General features: G+C 39.6%; 1 protein-coding gene across 1 annotated transcript; it reads right to left on the minus strand.

The window, feature by feature from the left end:
- Positions 1-6487: 6487 nt before the first annotated feature.
- On the minus strand, positions 6488-17830 carry prom2 (prominin 2). Its single transcript, XM_085369928.1, has 24 exons — positions 17707-17830; positions 16551-16862; positions 15409-15473; positions 14838-15043; positions 14546-14666; positions 14061-14124; positions 13848-13937; positions 11923-12119; positions 11405-11479; positions 10816-10879; positions 10550-10706; positions 10311-10463; positions 10108-10231; positions 9935-10023; positions 9272-9356; positions 8994-9137; positions 8837-8905; positions 8659-8751; positions 8492-8545; positions 8281-8361; positions 7599-7667; positions 7395-7484; positions 7144-7256; positions 6488-7038 (listed from the first exon to the last, which is right to left on the minus strand). Exons 2-24 carry the CDS (start codon positions 16783-16785, stop codon positions 6990-6992), a joined length of 2487 nt encoding a protein of 828 aa, XP_085226054.1. The 5' UTR covers positions 16786-16862; positions 17707-17830; the 3' UTR covers positions 6488-6989.
- Between the last annotated feature and the right edge of the window lie 677 nt (positions 17831-18507).

Genomic DNA, 18507 nt, shown 5'->3' on the forward strand with positions numbered 1-18507 from the left:
ATGAAGAACAAAACTGTCTTTATACTCCCTTCAACACATAATCTGACCGAAGTGTAAATCGGTGTGATGACAATCATATTATAAAACAGAATAATATGTAATAATATATAATAAGATCGTATTTCTTGTTTTGTTTTGTTTTTAAACTGTTGAAATGTGACTACTAGAAAATATTAAATGACTACTGAAGATCCTACCAGTGTAATAACTGCAGGTAAATTTAAGTGTTTAAATGGGGATGCACAGATCTGATGGATCGGGCATCTGTGGCAAAGATTTCAGATCAGTGTATATCTCAGTTTATTTCTGTGCGCATGAACATTTTGCTCTAAGGAGCTTATTGCGGTCAATACGGTTAACGTCTTCTTCACTTGGCCTGTCTGTCTCCTTCGCCACACAAGAGCAGAGGAGAGAAAATGCAGTGGAGACTTTGACGTGAAGCTGAAATGAAACAGCTGCACATAAATTAGTTGTATACAATATTAAAATACTTCTTTTCTTTTTTTTTAAGATATTTGTGTTTATTCAGCTTAGTTTCCTAGATGGCAGGAGTCCCTGTTTTTATGTCTCATTTCAGTAACTGAGTTGTTTATTTGCTTCATGTTATTTTATATATAAGTAAATGAATCCTCTGCGTGACAAGTGCAGCTTAATAATTTATTGTCGATACTCTGTATCTGCAGATATCTCAAAGAAAAGTCGGATCGGTGCATCCCTACTCTTTATGTGTATAAACTGTATCTACAGTGTTATTTATCTTTTCAGCCTTAACTGCACGTCGATGAGAATGTTCTTGCATTGCGTAACTTTAACCTGTATAGGAATCCTATCAAAGGGTAGCGGTATTAACACAATATAGTATGTAAGTGCTCAGTGAAACAGAGCCGGTTATTCCTGAACCAAAATGGCATCTGCCTCTGCCTTTATGCTCCACCCCGCTCTCAGCTTCGCACTGAACATCCTGAATGCGGATGTTCTTGTATTATATCAGAACAGCAAACACAAAAGCCACTAACTCCTGTTGCTGGGTTTTATACAAAGGTGTGTTCCCTTTTTTAAAAATAGATGTTGGCTAATTATAGCCGAGTATAGCTTCCTTTTACTTGCTCAAGTGCGTTTATGCAGTGAGTAATCTAATAGTCTGAATTCAGACAAGCTGACCTTTGTGGGTTGTTTTAAGCTAGGTATGGTTTGGCAGAGCAGGGAAGAAGGAAGGAGATCAGGATTTCTTTTACTGGCTTTTGGTTTCACATTTATGCTGATGGCTTCTGTTTGGTTTTAAGTGACTCAAATCTGTAAACCAAAACAATCTACGTGACTTTCTTTTGCTTCCATTTTTCCATTCCTGTCATCTTTTTTTGGGGGGGGGGGGGTCACTCTAGGCTCCATCTTGTCTCCTCTGCTCCCTCTCAGCCGACTCCTTGGACATACCAGACAGAGTACCCAGTAAAAGCAACTCACAGTTCAACTTTAAATTCAATTTTAGCAGTAATTCTGTTAAAATTCAAGTGCTTGTGGGACAGATTGTGACTCACACAGGCACCCTGCTGCTTGCATAAGGTCATGCATGTCCTCCTTTATGAACCCGGTGAGGGTAATGTTATTAGAGATGATAGCCCCTCGGTCTTATCGCCACTGCTGGTTATGCTCTGTCACCAGCTGCACTTTTATATGACAACAGTCAGTATTGGTTGTGCCTCTGCTTTGGGGTTTTTTCTGATTAAGTGCCAAAAACAAGTGTGTATTTGTGTTCCTGTTGTGCTTAGTGCCTTCTGTTGGAGCAGCCTGTTAAGCTTGTTATAGTCAAAGTTAAGTCTCTGTCCATAATATTTCACTCTTCTGCCTATTTATTATGTACCAATCTTTGGAAGACTACTAAAATGATAAACCAAGGTCCTGTTTGGGTGAGGTTTTGGGAAAGTCAGACATGTCTTAGGTATTCAGTGACAATCAGACTCTAAATGCTGCAGAAAAACCTGCGTGCCTTTTACGGTGCTTCTTCGAATTTACAGGGTAGTGTCATAGCTCAGCTGTCTTTTCACTCTTAGTCATATTTTGAAGACGTACGCATTTCTAAACTTTAATCAGCTCTTGGTATGAAAGGGCTACTGCCCCTAACCCCTAACAGCTTTCTGATATCTTTCTCAAGTCCATTTAATCAAGCGGCAGTCATTCCAGGCCCTGCACACCTAACAGACGTGTTAAAGCGTGCACAGCTCATCTAACAGATATGTTTCGACTCATCTCAGATTCACTGGGAACTCCCTGACTTCCCCACAGAGGCCACTGAGCCTAACGTCACGACTGTTTCTGATGTTAATATTCACTCGCCTTAACCTTTGCTTCAAGTTGCTGTTGGCTCCTCCTGCACCGGCCTAACAAAATTTCACATCCACGTGACAACTTTGTACTTTCGGTGATGCTAATTTTTAGGCAGTATTTGTTGAAGAACGCGTAAGTATTTATGAAAAGATGCTGTATGCTATTAAACTGAAGATAAAACACGACTTTGCCGTCCAGAGTTTTATGTGTAATTTCCTGCTCATTTGCATTTTAATAATACGGTTTCTTTTAACAGCCTCGCGAGACGTGCTGCTTGTAACATGCAGTGTTGTTGACGTTGGAGTTTTGATTGCACTTTGGTATCTTGTAAAAGTTTTGATTTGTTGTTTTGTTTTAGATTAAGCCATACTGCTACAGAGCTCCGTGATGAATAGGGAAGTGATAGACAGCAGGCGGTTAACAATTTGTGTGTCTGTCAGGTCATTTTATTGCACTTTCCAAAACATGTCATTGGTATCTGCCTGCCAAGTCCTCCTTCCCACAGAATAATGTAGTTCTGGTTTGTCTAGATCTGTTGGCATATTCCTTTTACCCTTGTGCAGAGAGAACTCAACATGCCAGATGGTCTTGTGATCTTGTGAGACGCTGCTTTGCAAGTTAGCTACACAACAGACAACAGACCAGTATGTCCTTACATGTTTTTACCTGTATTTACAGTTTAACCCAGCCTGAAAATCATTTGATTCATTTGATCCACTGCCCCATTAGAGTTTCACCGTATCCCTTTTCGTCCATGGCAAATCCACTTATAGCTGCACTTGTGTGTGTGTGTGTGGTACAGAGGAAGTATTTAGGTGTGTAAATATGCTGAAATATTTCCACATTCAAGGCCTGCACGAGGAATGTTTGTTCCGTTTAAGCATTCTGAACAGAGACAAAACATTTACAGTGCTTGCAAAAAGTAAAGCGAGGACGCACAGTGCATGTGTGTCCCTCACAGCAAATAGGTGGTTTCCGCATGAGGATGTGAAGGTAAAAAAAAAAGTGCTAAAGACGCAGAGGGTAGTAGGAGTCAAAACAGTGGAGAGGGAGGTGCAGGAGCCTGCATAACATGATACCTACCATCCCTCGGCCAATTATTTCCCCCCTCCTGTCTTTCTCCTTCACTTTATGTCACTTTTTTTCATCTAATTGATTTTTGCTGACTCCACCGTCTCTTATTACAAGGTGCCAGTGCTGTAATGCCATCGATTCACTTGTTCTAATTATAGATGGCATCCTGTAAACTGTAATTCGTCTAAACAGATGCTGGCAGGCTCTCCCTGCTGTTCTGTCCTTTGCTTGCCTTTGAGCAGCTGACTGCATCCTGCAGAGCAACTAAAGTGAATGCATCAGTAGAGGGATGGCCACATTAGAGCACTTTTTAAAACATTTCACGATCAGAAGTATGCAGGGGGTAAAATGTTTTTGATCATTTTCAAACCTTTTAGCAGGTGATAAAGGTAGCTATCCGCTTTGACATTACGCAGAAACCTAGAAACTGGAGTGAGTGTAAATGCTGAGCTCTTAGCTTTTAATTATAAGCTGTACACTGATCTCATTATTTGAAAGTTTGAGCAGTGAATCTTAGCGTCCATCATTCTGCACAGGGATGCCACTTTTCATAAACCAATTTAGAGATATTGGTCCATTTGTTCATATCAAGTAGGTGAAATTATAGCAACGCTCTATTTGCAGGACTCAAATCATCAGTAGGACGTCTTCAGCTTATTCAAAATGCAGCAGCCAGAATCCTTACAGGTACATGGAAACCTGACCACATTACCTCAGTATTGAAGGCATTTCAGTGGCTCTCAGTGCAATATAGAATCACCTTTAAGACCTATCGGGTCATCAGGTTCAGATCTTGTAACTGTTCTCGCCTCGCATCTCAGTCTGCTGAGCCTGCTTTCAGTTACTGTGGAGCTGTCTGTCTGCTGATTTGAGATCAATTACATCTGTGCATACGTTCAAAACCAGACTTAAAACCTTTTGGTTCTCACAGGCCTACAGGTCATGGGTGTTGTTTTGTTTTCACTGCCTTTAGGTATTGTAAACCTACATTTTTTTATGTCCTAAGTTTTCGTGTAATGAAATGTCTGTGTTAGCCCTTTGAGAGACTGCTGACCTGTCTAGGGTGTGGTAGCTGGGATACCACACCACCTGCGACCATGAATTTGATAAGCAGAAGAGGATGCATGGTGTTGAGTATAAGACTTGCAAATTCAAAACCCATCCCTTTAACATTTCAAATTAGGCTTCCGTGTAAGGCCTCAACAGCACCTGCAAGCTAACAAGTTTGTGGATGAAACCCTTGGTAGAAGGAGACAGAAGGGTGTGTATCTGCCATTAACCAATTCCTGGTTATCAGAGAACATGATTTGCATCATCATTTTCATATTTGAATTTATGTATAGCAGACATAAGGCGCCAAGATGGGAATGCGTCAGAAAATATCTATACAAAAAGAGGTATGCAGCTGCACAAGCGTTCGTTTCTTTTAATTCAAGCTTAAAAGTTTGAAATTGATTTACCAGTGCTGTGAAAAAAGTATTTTCCCTCTTTGCTTTTTTGTTTGTTTGTTTTTTGTTTTTGTTCTTTTTGGGGGGGTGCATAATCATGAATTTTTAGCATCAAACATTTTACATAATTAAGGGAAATGGTTATCCAAACCTAACTCTCCCTGTGTGAAAAAGTCATTGTCCCCTAAACGTAACATCTGGGCACGAATAACTACAATCGAGCATTTGCAGTATCTGCAGATGAGTCCTTACTTCTCATGGAACAGAACTGAAGCCTTCCAAAATTCACCTTTTCTCATCAGTCCACAGGATATTTTGTTACAGATGTCTTGAGGATAATCAGGATGTTTTCTGCAAATGTGAGATGTACCTTCATGTTAAACTGAGGCCTCCAGTTGTGTAGATGCTGCTCTTAGTTCTTTTGTGATCTCCTGGATGATTTGCTGATAAGCTTTTGAAGTAATTTTGGTAAGCCGGACACTCCTGGCAAGGTTCACCACTATTCCAAGTTTCCTCCATTTGGGGACACACTGCGATTTCCTGGATTCCCAAAGTCTCGGAAACAGGTTTGTAATTCTTTCAAGATCGATACGTCAGTGACTTTGTTTCTCAACTGTTTTTTTCTCAGCATGATGTGTTACATTTTTGTTGATCGTTTAGCCTTTTTACTTTGTGATTATAGTTAGTGACATTGCACTTAGCTTCCAAAAAAATGTGGTTAATCACAGTTAATCTGTGATTTCACGTGAGAGGCATTTAATTTTTTACACACCAGGTAGGTTTGAATAATTTCTTTCCCGTAATGAATGAAATCCTCGTTTATAACTGCATTTTCTATTTACTCCAGTTATTTTTTGTTAATATTAGATTTTGTTTGATCTGAAACATACAAGTGTGGCAAATATGCAAAGAAAAAAGAAGAAAGAAAACAGGAAGTGGCCAATATTCTCATTTTCCACATGGCCTTTAGATGAACTAAGTTTGACACCCATACAGTGTTGCTGTAATATTTCCTGTTGCTTGGTGTTACTTCATTGCAGTCACACTGTTTCACTCCCCTAAACCTCAGTCCAGGTGCCAAAAAAACTTCCTGTTCTTAAAAAAAGCCTCAATAAAGCAGTTTCTAACATCTTCAAATGAAAGTTAAACCATGGCATTTTAGTTTTCAGCCAATTAAAACCAGTTTCATTGATGGTAATCCATCCTGTGTCACACGAGTGAGTAGATGTCTGCGAATGGTCACAAGACACACCAGTCATCAACCTAAACAATCCACAATGCTATATAATCAGTGGGTCTGTGTAAATATGATCAGATCATATCATCTGTTGTTTTGTTTTTTAATTGTTTGTGAAGAGAGTCAAATAAGTCAGCATGAACATAAAGACCAGTAAAAAGAAAAAGGAAAAAGAAAAGAGAACTTGTTAAACTAGCAGTTTATAGAAACATTAGCTATGGTTGAATCATGTTCGAGCAGAACAGATGATATAAAGTGCTGTGTAGCAACAGTATCGATTACAAATCCATAAATCTACATCTATCTATAAATCAGCATAAATTCAAAACATCTCTCAAAATCAGTTCACAGCAACATAATGTTAACAAAACAAAAAATGTAGTGGTTCTGTGTAGTTAGAAAAAACACAAGTGTTGTGGTTTTAATTTTCAGCATTAGTTCAGTTACAATTTATAACTGAGTTAGAAATGATTAGGCACACGTTAGAGTCACATTCATGGAGCTGCACACCAGCATTCATGCAAATGTATAAAGCAGCTCTGTTCACATATGAAATGCATATGAAACCTGTATAAAAACTTGAAAAACTTATAAAAACTCTAATTGTAATACAGGACTTTAAATTTGCTATGATAAAACCAATCCCTGCAGTTTCCCTTATGCCCTGTGTACCCCTGAGTTATTTTAAAGATGCCGTGTGAAACATTATTGTATGTGCAGTGTAGGACATTTCATAAGTTGCTTTTGAGTTTCCACCTTGTGGTGAAAACGGGATTTTTCAGACTTTTCATCAGAGTGACAATATGCCACATCTGTGCCTGAGTGCACCATATGTTTTTAGTTTGTAAGGCAAAGCAACATTTGCGCCTGCAGTCTTTTAAAGCAGCTCTGCGAGAATGCCATCTTTCTCATTGTTTCATCTGCGCCCGCGGGATCTGGTTCACGGTAATGTGGTTTCTGAAAAGAGACATGAAGAGTCAAAGTCAGACACATACAACCACCGTCAAATTAATCTGTCACGTCATTTTGACCCGTGCATTTTCTTTGCTTTTTTTTTCTTACTCAAAGAAATCCGATTCCTTCATTCTCCTGTAGTACTTGGCCAGCTTGATAGAAAAGATGATGCCGGGGATGAAGAACATTATGCACCATCCCAAACTGAACCAGAAGGCATTCTGAAGAGAGAACAGGCAGCTTAAGACCATGCAGGCTTCATACAAATACAAACAAAAACAGCAAATGAAAGTTTAGTTATGTTAAATTTATATTCCTCTTCAGGGTGTATTTTGCTAGGTGGAAGATGTGATCCTCACCAGAGATTCCACCATGTATGCACAGACAATGACATCAACAGAGTCTAAAGCTCCTGCCACCGGCCCACAGCGGCCCACCTGCTGCGTGATCTGAGGGAAGATTGCATACAGATTACTAACACTAGAAAAGGTAAGCTCCGGCACCTGTACAAGCACAGGGCATTTATTTCAACAAGTACAGGCAAAGATTGGGTTAGACTTTACCATGAGTTTGGCCCAGTCAGTGTAAGCAATGAAGTAATGCAGCTGACAGTCCAGAAATGTTTTGCTTTCCTAGGTGGGCACAAAAAAATGGGGTCAGTTCCTTGTGTTTTCTCCCTTCTTTACACTGACAGGTCATGAGGGATCAGTGGGTCCATCATACTGTGATGGAAATAGCCCTGAACGGGTTTTTTTCTTCAGAATTTGTCCTCAGTGTAGAAGGGCAGAATTTAAACTGACTGCGACAGGTAGTTTAGGGAAGACAGCTGATATTTACAGATAATAGATGATAATTATAACAGTGTCAGCCTTATCTCTTAAACTGAAGGCCAGTGTCGCTTATTTACTCAGGTAGGAAGCAAATGTGGTTTCTGCAGGGCTAGTTTGGGCTATTTTTTTAAACCTTCTTCTATGACACAGTGAAAGCAACCGTTTTTGTTTTTAAGGCTCCTAAGACAACTTTCACATGACAAAAGACGGCGCTTAGAAATAATCTTCAAGGCAACGAGTTGCTATGTCCACCCTAACCCATGTGGTTGTGGAACTAGTAAGAACATTGCTTCCACTACAAGCAGCACATCAATACTCACTGCACCTCCTCCCCCCCTGTTGCCAGTGGCTAAATAACTGACCGACCACATGGAGCACTTTTCTTCCAGCTCATGTGACTCGTGCCTCTACTCACATTCTTTACAATCCGAGTTGCATTTGTTTTGAGAAAGTCTTGTGCTGCTTGCACATTGCTCAGCACCTCCTCCACCGTTCCCTGAAAGAGCCAAAAAGGCAAGCATGAGAAAAAATAAATACATGAAAAATAAATTTAAAACAAATAAGAGGATGAGAATGAAAAAATAGAGAGAATGAGTTCTGCGTTTGACTGCTCAGGGCATACTCACATTGACTTTGTCTGTAGTGGTTTGAAGGCCCTTGAGGCTTGAATTCACATTTGTCTATGGGCAAAAGCAGTCGATTTCTCTTTTTAAATTCCGATAACCAACAAAAGAATAAAACAACTCCCAGAACAAGGAGATAAGGAGAGAAAGAAAGGAAGAACAGAACTTACCAGCTGTGGCTTGATATTTGTGTCTATGTCAGCCTGGATCATCCTGACAATATTAGCCTCATTTTTGAATTGTTGTTTAATATCAGGATCAGGCTACAAACAGGCCAGAGGTTGGTTTGGTTAGGACATAAATCAAAGTCACATTAGTTTGTAATAAAGTGTAAAAGATTCCACTCACTTGAGCATCAGCTAAACTATTGAGGTTATTTGCTGTTGTATTCAGATTGATGCTGGAAATGGCGTTCATCTGAGGGAGATAAGTAATAAGATTACTTTAACATGTACACACACAATCATCTAATGACAGTTAGTGATCCACACAAAAAAAGGCATACCTGCTGCATGATAGCAGTGAAATCAAATTTTTTAGCTTCAGTGGAGATATCTTGTAATTGGTTTTTAATGTCATCACTCAGAAAAGCGACCGAGGGCAGAGAGATATTTGTGTTCTCAAAGTCCTGTTGGACACTTCCTGTGTACTGCGGGTGACCAGGGAGAGAGAGAAAAAATGTATTTCATCATTTTGATCCAGTCAGCATAACAAAACAATCTGGTATGCTTAATTCACATAGGGTTGTCTTCATTTGTTTGAAAGGGTGGCAAGGAAGCTCACTTTTGACACGTTTAGCAGGTTGCCAAGGTCTATGATTTGGGACAAATTGAGTGCTGTCCACAGAGCCTGGTTTTCCTCACAGTTTCTGAAAAAAAAATTGCTAATCAGAATGAAAGTTTTAAAGAAGCACATTTGAATTCATTTTCCTAAACAGAGAGATATGTTTGGGGGACCGGGCTAAATGTGTAGTACTGCCAACGACACGTTATTTTGACTCTGTACACAACTACTGTGTTTAACTAAAACAGTCAATATGTGATTGAAGCGCCACAGGGTTTTAAAAATGATTTTCATGAATTACGCCCATTTAAAGTTTCCCATTTTGAGTCACGGTGCTATTACGACTGGTAATACCTCAGATTTTCTGGAGTAGGAGCTGAGTATTTTTAGAACAGCATCAATAACATTAGTGTCACTAACTCATTGTTTTAAGTGCACAGACTCTACTGTAACTCTGATATTATGACATTAGAAGGAAATTTACTGTATTTCAAAATTTTGCTTATTGTGCATTATTCATATATCCCAAAGTTTTTCTCAAGATCCACAGTTTGCAGTTTTTACTGACTCCAATCATTTCATAATGGTTTTTTTTTTTTTAGCTCTATTGCTTAAGCATTTTTTAAAAAACTACATGGAACATGTATATCTGGCATTACATACCTGTAGATATCAGAGATACTGATGTTCATTTTCATTCCTGAAGACAAAGTTATTTGCGGCAATGGAATCAAGCCAGAACTATCAACTAACTGTGAACAGAAGAGAAGAGCATACATATATATACATACACTGTACATGTATCTGCAGGTACATGTGTGAGTGTATATCGCTACCTTTAGCAGTTGTCCATTGTTCCAGGGTCGGCAGACCAGTGTGTAAACATTTTCACCCACCAAGAAAAGTATTATCACTACAATCATGAACAGCCAGGAGAAGAGGAAGCTGAAACCTGCACTCCTGCAAATACATCCAGGTCAGAGGTCAGAGAAGAACCAGGCCCCTCGGCATGAAACCAACATTCAAAGCCAGTACTCACATCATGAGGAAGATGCCTCCACAGTTCGCTGTGCAGGAGCGCTTCATAGGGTCTTCTTTTGGTTTCAGACCCAGAGGGCCCAGGACCAAACCCAGGACGTTGCACACCACAACCAGGAGGACCACACAGCATAGGGTCACACACACGCTCCATCTGAAGAAGTATGCACACATGATGACTGAGTCGTGGGTATTTCTGCCACTGATTACACAGCAAGTTTGCACTTCAGGGGTTCTTGCCTGATAAACTCGGCGTTGTTGATTTGTGGCAAGATATTCTTGATTTCAGTTTGTGTCGTGTTCAGTGTCCTAGACACATCCGTCAGCGCAGATACAGGGAAGTAATTTTTAAACTGACTGATTTGTGCTTGTATGCTGTCCAGCTGTTTGGTGCTGCCTAATAAAACACACAAGCTCAGTAATGCACACAAACACATGCAGTACACATATTTAAAAAATGAAGTTAGTTCAGAAAGTTTGTTACAACAGCCGCAGCATTTACTCACTTTGAACTATATTGTTGGTTTCATTGTTCACCGTCTGGGGGATGTTTTGGAAATACTCCTCCACCTGAGTTATCATGTAAATAGTTTAAATATATTGTTAACATGCCTCCATTAAAAATGATGTGAATATTGAATTTGCCTTTCTTTCAGTGAAAAAGTCAATCTTCAAAATCCTCAAAACTACAGCCTTTGCATGTGCTTGCATGTGAAGATCTAGTGTCTGTATAGTGTCTGTAAGGCACCCTCTGGCTTCTTTTCCTTTTGTGCGCAATATATGAAACACTCAGCTGAGCAAATGCCCCAAATTCTTGTTTCTATTGGTCACGCAAATGTACATCACAGCACCCCAGCACTGCCCTTTGCTCAATGCAACAGCAAGTCTTTCATCGCATGGCGCAAACCATAGGAAATAATAGGCATAACAATGTATCTGAAGGCCCCTTTATCCTATTTCACTGTTTCAAGACTCCCTTGTGAGCCTTCAAAGACCAGACAATACCAGTGTGCCTGTGTGCTGGGAACACTGACATTTCTCATGAGAAAAACAGATGTGTTCTCTGAGGCTGTTCTGTCTGCAGATGTCACTCACCTTGTTGATTTGGGATGTGAGATCAGCTTGGTTGGCTTTATCCACTGCGGACTGAAACTTGCTCAAGCCGCGAGTCTAGAGAGAACAATGACAGACACAAACAACAAACCTTTTTTTTTTTATCAGCAACAACATGTCAGACCTCAAACTAACACAAGGTGGCAGCAAACTGCAGCAAAACCAACATTTGTGTCATGGAGCAGATGGACAGAGGACAGATCAGCTGTTCAGACAAAGTCATAAATGATCATGTGCCACATTGTCTCAGGCTGACATCAGACAGTGTTTGATTGCATAAAATGATTCTTCCTGGTTCTTCATTATAATATATTATAAAACCCACTAACAGGGCTGATTCTTTGTCTGTAGATAAGTCGAACCTGACTCATGTTTTCCTTGAATGACATTCAGAAGCTGTTTCTTTTTTTTGCCTTTGTCAATCAGAACCAATTCATCCATTCAGAAAGAAACAACAAAGCAGGAATGAGTCATCTTGTTAACACAAACTCTGTACTTACATCAATGGTGGTATCCACTGTTAGTGACTGTAGTACTTGGCTTAGTGTGGTACAGTTCTGGCATCTTGAATCGGATAAAGTCTGATTGATGCTGTTTTTCACAGCAGTGATATTGGCCTGGACGCGGTCTGCGCTGGACTGCAGCTGGACCAAAGACGAGTTCAACGTCTTCAGTTGACGGCTGGTGTTTTGAATCTCTGCTCGTATGAATCAAATACACAAATATTAGTCTCTATGTGTGTGTTTATACACTACATAAATATTCATCTAAGGCTGTTTATATGGGGGGGGGGGGGGGGGGGTGTCCCTGCTACCTTCCTTTGAATGTAAAAGCTATATAAGAAGCTAAAATTCATGGGAAATTCTCACATAAGCCAAGTCAATGAACAACAGGAACATTTGTTTACCCACCCTCTTTTTACAATCCTGCACTAAGCCTGCTCTCTGTTACTTTAAGAGTGGATGTGCTCTGTAAAGAAGTGTGTCAATTCAGCTGCTTTTGCTAAAAAGAAATGCTGAAATTCCCATAGTGAAAAGGTGGATCCTTAAAAGAGAATATTCCGGTGTCTAGACTAATATACTAAAATTAAACGATTGTAAATTAATAAACAAACATATCTAGGTTCCTTATACTATTCAGAGCCTCCGTGTCTCTGAGCTGACATCCTGGAAATGTTTTTAATACAAAGAGTCTGATCAAATGAGCTGCTGAGAACCGGAATGTCCACAGCTTAGGTTTCAGCTTTATAGGATAACCCTTCACCACTGCTGCTTGTTGAAAGCCACAGGAGATTTTGATGTAGATGCTTTAGATAAACTATAAAGGTTTCTAACAAAGAATGAGCTGACTGAGGAACACTCCAGACACTATTATATACTGTATACTGTGTCCCAAATATGATTATTTACTAGTTTTGAAGCTTTTTTAACCCAAACTGTCAGCAGACGCACATCATTAGAGTTCATATAAGGGTTAGAAAGCAGTATGATTGGGAAATCCACAGCTTTTAACCTATAATCTCTGAGTCTAAAAAGTGAAGTTAGTAAGGAAGTGCCTTGAGCCAGAATTCTAATGACCAGCAGGGGGCGATGTTTCTCGTTTCAAAAAGAAGTGAGATTGTGTGAAATCTTATGAGAAAACTTTCCAGATTCCTAATTCCTTGCAAAAATGTGAGAAGTCTTACATAATATTTGATATTTTTTTGTTCAACCAATTTAGAGTTAATAGGCCAGATTTTTTTTTAAATTGTATGCAGGGTACGCTTTTGGGTGTGGCTCCCTCGCGACTGTCCAAGTTTCAAAATGTCAGCCTGTAAATCAGTATGTAACCAGAATTATTATATTTTTGTGTTATCTAATTAGTTTTTCTTTTGATTTCCTTTTGAATTTTTGTTTTTCACTTTCTTTGGTGTCAGTTAGTTTCCAGGGCATCTTTCTCCTTTTTTATTAGTTTCGGTGTTAGCTTTAATCTTTTGAATTATTTCTCTATGAGGGGCATGTGTCAGGGTTAAGCTTTAGGAAAATCAGTACAAGTATTACAATAAAAACCTTTTAAAAGCTAGTTTCACAGCTAGTTTTAGTTTTTAGTTTAGTTTTGTTTCACTATAACAACCTTATATGTAACATAATTCTTTTAGCTAGTCAAAGCATTGCACTTGCACTGTTATTTCTGTACTTCTGTGTCTGTTTTTTTCTTAGCTAAAAAAAAGAAACTAAAAAAGCTAACTAAGTAAATAAAGCAAATGCAAACGTTTAAGGGAAAACTAGATAAAAGGGATGCCAAGGTGAAAAGCATTTACAGTAAACTGTACACTGTGTTTTTTGGTGGGGGTGGCTTTGTTATTGCCAATCTCATGACAGGTATCTACATTTGAACTTTCATTAACACGCTGATGCAGGACTCAGCATGCAGATATGGCTCATACCTTGATCCAGAAGTTTAACGGAGCGCAACGCTCTGTGCAGGGTACCGTTGAATTTACTCTGGATCGCTGATCCCAACTGGATTCCGATGTCTAAGACAGAAAAACATGTTTTGAAATGGTTAAACATGTGACAAGGGTGGGAAATGTATTGCAGCAGTTTTGTTGTACAATAGTTGTTCCTCTGCTCCTTCATTGTTAGTTCCTTTTTCTTACCTTTCAGGTTTTTTTTAACCTCATCCACAGTTTTGTTGCTCTTGTCCACAACACTGTTAATTTGCTGGAAATGGAGTAAAAACGAACTATTTCAGACTGTGTACTTAAGATATGGTTCACAACAAAACAAACAGAGATGACTGATTACATTGGCTGATAGCAGCTTTTGCAAGTGACGAACAACAAACAGCCCCATTTTCCATCCAACCTTTTCCCAGTCTCTTGTAACTTCAGATAAGTATATTGACAATGTGGAAAACGGAGTCGGTATTTAATCAGTGGTCTGACTTCAAAACTGAGGTCTGTTTGCATCTCACACAAAAGCTGCAGAGGGATTGCAGGAGAGCAGCACTTACTGTGAATAATCCGTAACAGGAACTAACAAAACAGTTTACGGTTAAGAATAAAGTTCAAGAGCAGTTAGTCAGCCGGTACCAATAAATGCTGTCACAATGCATTTTCACATTTCAGAAATGTTCTCTTGCCTCAGGCACATTGGTGAAGAAGGTGTTAATATTTTCAATAGTGTTTATCAGCTCCCCTGGACCCTTGTCCACGCTCACTTTGAAGGCTTCGTTACTTCTGAACATGCAGACATTCCCAGCTCTGCAAAACACATACAGACACAAACACAATTAAATTTATGTCACCAACGTATTGTTGATCTGAGCGATGCAGTGAGCCGTGTGCATTCAAGCTGTCTTCACTGCTAATTTCAGATAACACATCATCATTACGCTGGTCAAAACCTCCCAAGAGCAGCCTACACACACTCACAAGATAATGATGGTGGTGGCGAATGCACACCAGTAGAGTGTTTTCCTGCAGCGGTGAATGGAGGATGACTGCTCCTGGTACATCTTCCCACCGCAGTTGCCACAGCAGCGGCAGCAGGCCAGGAAGAATCCAACTATGGGCATGAGGACGATGTACAGGATCCCGATGGCAATACACACCAAGAAACCCACTTTGTGCACCAGGATCTGAACACGTAACATGCCCACACACATACAAACGATATGTATTAGCGTTAAGGTGTCACAAATATCAGTTTCAAAGCCAAGACGGCAGAACTGCAGCAGTTCTTTGTGGCCAGCTGTGACGTCAAATACCTGTGAGACATCAGTACACTGTGGATTTACTTTACTGTGGTGACAGTCCACAATCAAGTGGATCAAAGAGCTTTAGTACATTTAATGGACTGGAACAAAACACAAAGGGATTTTTTTTGAGACAGTCTCATATAACAGCCGTCAGAGCTCTAATGACGGAGTGGCCTTTTCTATTATTATTAGCACAAAGTTCCTGTTTACAGTAAAATATGTGGAAATCATGTACACTGCCTTACTTCTTTGATGGTTGCTTGATCTGGCGGCCCACGTTGGAACTCTTTGACTACCGTGACCACCAAATCTGGAAAGAAATTAAAGAGAAACTTTTTTTTTTTTTTAGTACATGAGTGGCCGATACAAATCTATGCTGCTGGTTTCTGTCCTAGTCATCCACACAATTTGTACAAAGGCTAGAAGGACAATATGTCTTTCGCTCTGCATACGCGTTTATTCTTTCTCATTGTAAAAGTGGAAACCTGACACCTTGCATCTTGCCGTGACCAGGAAACCAGTCTAGCTTTCAGAAAACATTAGATACCAAAAACAACAATACAAAACCTATCATTTAATGTCTGACAGGGACAACAGCAGGCACAGGTGACTGAGAAGACATGTCGATCAGGAGACCAGATAAATGTTAAATGTCCTTTAGTATGTTGAAATGAATTTGCATTTTATAAAACATTTGCCAATTGATAACCACTGGCTTAATCGCTTTTTCCTAAGTAAGAACCCTGTTCAGCATTTTATCCTTATCGTAACATTAAGTTATTATTTTTTTATGAAACGGTGTTTGTTTAAGCCCTGGTGACCTCATGAGGATGGAAAAATCAGCGGACTCTTTATAAATGATTAAAGTGGTCATTGTGCGAAATCTACTCAATAAACATATCTAATACTAATACTGATAATCGTCGCTTTTAAATTCAGTCTGAACTGGTGAAAGGCAGGCTTTCGTGTAAACGTGCCTTCTTTTCATAAATCAATACTACATAGAAATTATTACACAGGTTTATGGAGCAATTGGACAGACAATAGATGTGACACACACACGTCTGAGCCAGGATACGGGACCTTACAAACAACAGAACACCTAAAGGTTAAATATTCACTCTGCAAAATGCAAGAATGCCCATTAACTTCTTACTGATTAACCAATTCCATCATGTTTTTGTCTAGTTTCTTTGTAGCACGGAGCAGGAGTGCAGGGTAATAGTGTGTCACCTTTAACCAAACAGGGAAATTTTGCGACATGCAGAACATGAAAGCCAAAGGATTTTATTGTGATTTGAATATTTCCTGTCTGCTCTGTGCGTGTGTAGCTCGACATGTTGCTACATGAAGAAGTAAGGCAGTAAAGGTCGGTGGTGATACTGACCTGAAGAAAAGGCGTTTGGCTCAACTGTGTGGAGAAAGGATTGGACTATTGCTGACATAAAGCCTGTTTTTGAATTATTTTTGGCTGTATTGTGGTAGTGAGGCTGGGTAAAATTCTGTGGGGCCACATCTGCTTTACAGCTAGTTTGAGAAAGGACAGGCTGGGTCAGGCTGAGCCCGAGCAGCACCACTCCTACTACTCCGCACAAGTTCCTCATGTTCCCGTATAACCCCATGTTTGCAGGTGAAAGCAGTCGGAGAAGGCAGGTCCACAGAGAGCTCAACTCATGGCGCAAGCTCTTCCTTGAAGCATCTGAAAACAACACAATGAAACTGATAAAACCATGGTGCATCCGCACAAGGCAGAAAAATTAGAGACTGAAGAAGAGACGCATAAAGCCACAGACTGAGTCACACAGACAAAGAGACAACAGAACAGTTTGTTACAGCCAGGAAATGGGAAAGCAAAAAAACACTGCTGGCATTTTGTAAAATGGGAAATCTGAATACAGCGCATGTAGGTCTCTGATAAGAACAGTGCCCTTTAGGATTCTGTGTTATTCTATACTTATCGAGAGACCCTCAATTGTGACCCAAAGGAGTGACCTTCATAATCACAGGAAAAGTTGGTAAAAATTAGATGAAGCCTGAATACTTTCATGGAATCGGTCCCTGCTATGTTTATAGTGTAAACACACAAATAGGTATGTGACTCATGTACCTGTATCCTTGCTGTTTAACCCTAAACCATGTTTGTCATTCATAGCAGGAGACAGTAAAAAGGAATAAGCGGAATAAAAACAATTTTCAATGCATGAAACTCACATGCAACACTTGAATATGACTGTAATGTTTGTGAAGGTGGAGCTCTTTTAAGCAAATTATATTATCGTGATAATACAAAGTTCTCTTTTCCCGTTCTAAAATGTGTCACTTTTATCAGTCTGCTGATATTTGCCTTACATACTGACACTCAGCTGGGAAGAGTTTGAGCATGTCCTCCACGTCTAAACAGCAGCTGAGGTAAGAATGTGAACAAAGTGCGGTCAAAGTGAAGAGAGTAAAAATCATGAAGTAACAGAAGCGTAAAGTGAAGCCGAGTGTGAAAGCAGAAGACAAAGAGAGATCATTTGGATCTTGTCATTTGGAAAACATACCTTTCTTGGCTTGAGCGTTGAAGGACCGAGGAGCTGCTCTAGTCTCTGGTGAATTAGTAGGAGACTCTCCAATCCCACAAAAGAAATGTAATATGCTCAGTCTTGTTATCAAGTGGACTGTGTGCTGACTTGCAGAGAACTGCCACTGAGAAGAGAGGGAGGTAAAATTATAGACTGAAGGAGGGATAAAGGGAGGGTCGACGCGTGGTGTGTCAGAGGGAAGGAGGAGTCATAATAGGGGTAAACAAAATAGATTTTACTAATTTTGTTTCCTGTATTCTCAAATGCATGTAAGGGATGTCAGACTTGTTTGTTTTGGAAATGTTTTCTTAACATGTATAGTTGTAGTTAAATTTGTGGCGCCTAGACAGGCGAAAAACTAAAGAAACCAACAAAACAAAATTGTTTTCAAGAAAATGTGTTAAAATTAGGAAATTATTTATCACAGAAAGTCATCGTCGACCCAAGTTCACTCCCAAGTGAATCAGTTCACATCTGCAATATGAAACGCAAGGTGTGGCTTTAATGGAAGCAAGGGCAAAGCCCAAACATGTAGGGGAAGATGGAAAGGACATGCTTGGGATAAGAAAGAAAAATGACTAAAGCCTGCCAAAAAATTCTCCAAAATATTTCAACATCGAGCAAATTACTGACAGCAGCTGACAAATTACTTTCACTTTGGTCAAAAGATACTGTGTCTGGAGTTGGCAACAAGTCAAGACAGGACAATTTTTACACAGACTGAGCAACACTTGACAACAAACTATTTACAGTTGCACAAGAAGGAAGTCCCACTACACA

Source organism: Diplotaxodon limnothrissa, linkage group LG13, assembly GCF_057381915.1.
Source record: "Diplotaxodon limnothrissa isolate DT_005_m linkage group LG13, D_limnothrissa_male_GT1.1, whole genome shotgun sequence".
In the NCBI taxonomy this organism is placed as follows: domain Eukaryota; kingdom Metazoa; phylum Chordata; class Actinopteri; order Cichliformes; family Cichlidae; genus Diplotaxodon; species Diplotaxodon limnothrissa.

What these genes read in the sequence shown, in the direction of transcription:
- prom2 (XM_085369928.1), bottom strand. Translation starts at nt 16,785, where the DNA reads ATGGGGTTATACGGGAACATGAGGAACTTGTGCGGAGTAGTAGGAGTG. An exon ending in TCACATCCCAAATCAACAAG is followed by an intron (nt 10,880 to 11,404) that starts GTGAGTGACATC and finishes ATGATAACTCAG; the next exon opens with GTGGAGGAGTATTTCCAAAA. An exon ending in CTGACTGGGCCAAACTCATG is followed by an intron (nt 7,485 to 7,598) that starts GTAAAGTCTAAC and finishes ATCTTCCCTCAG; the next exon opens with ATCACGCAGCAGGTGGGCCG.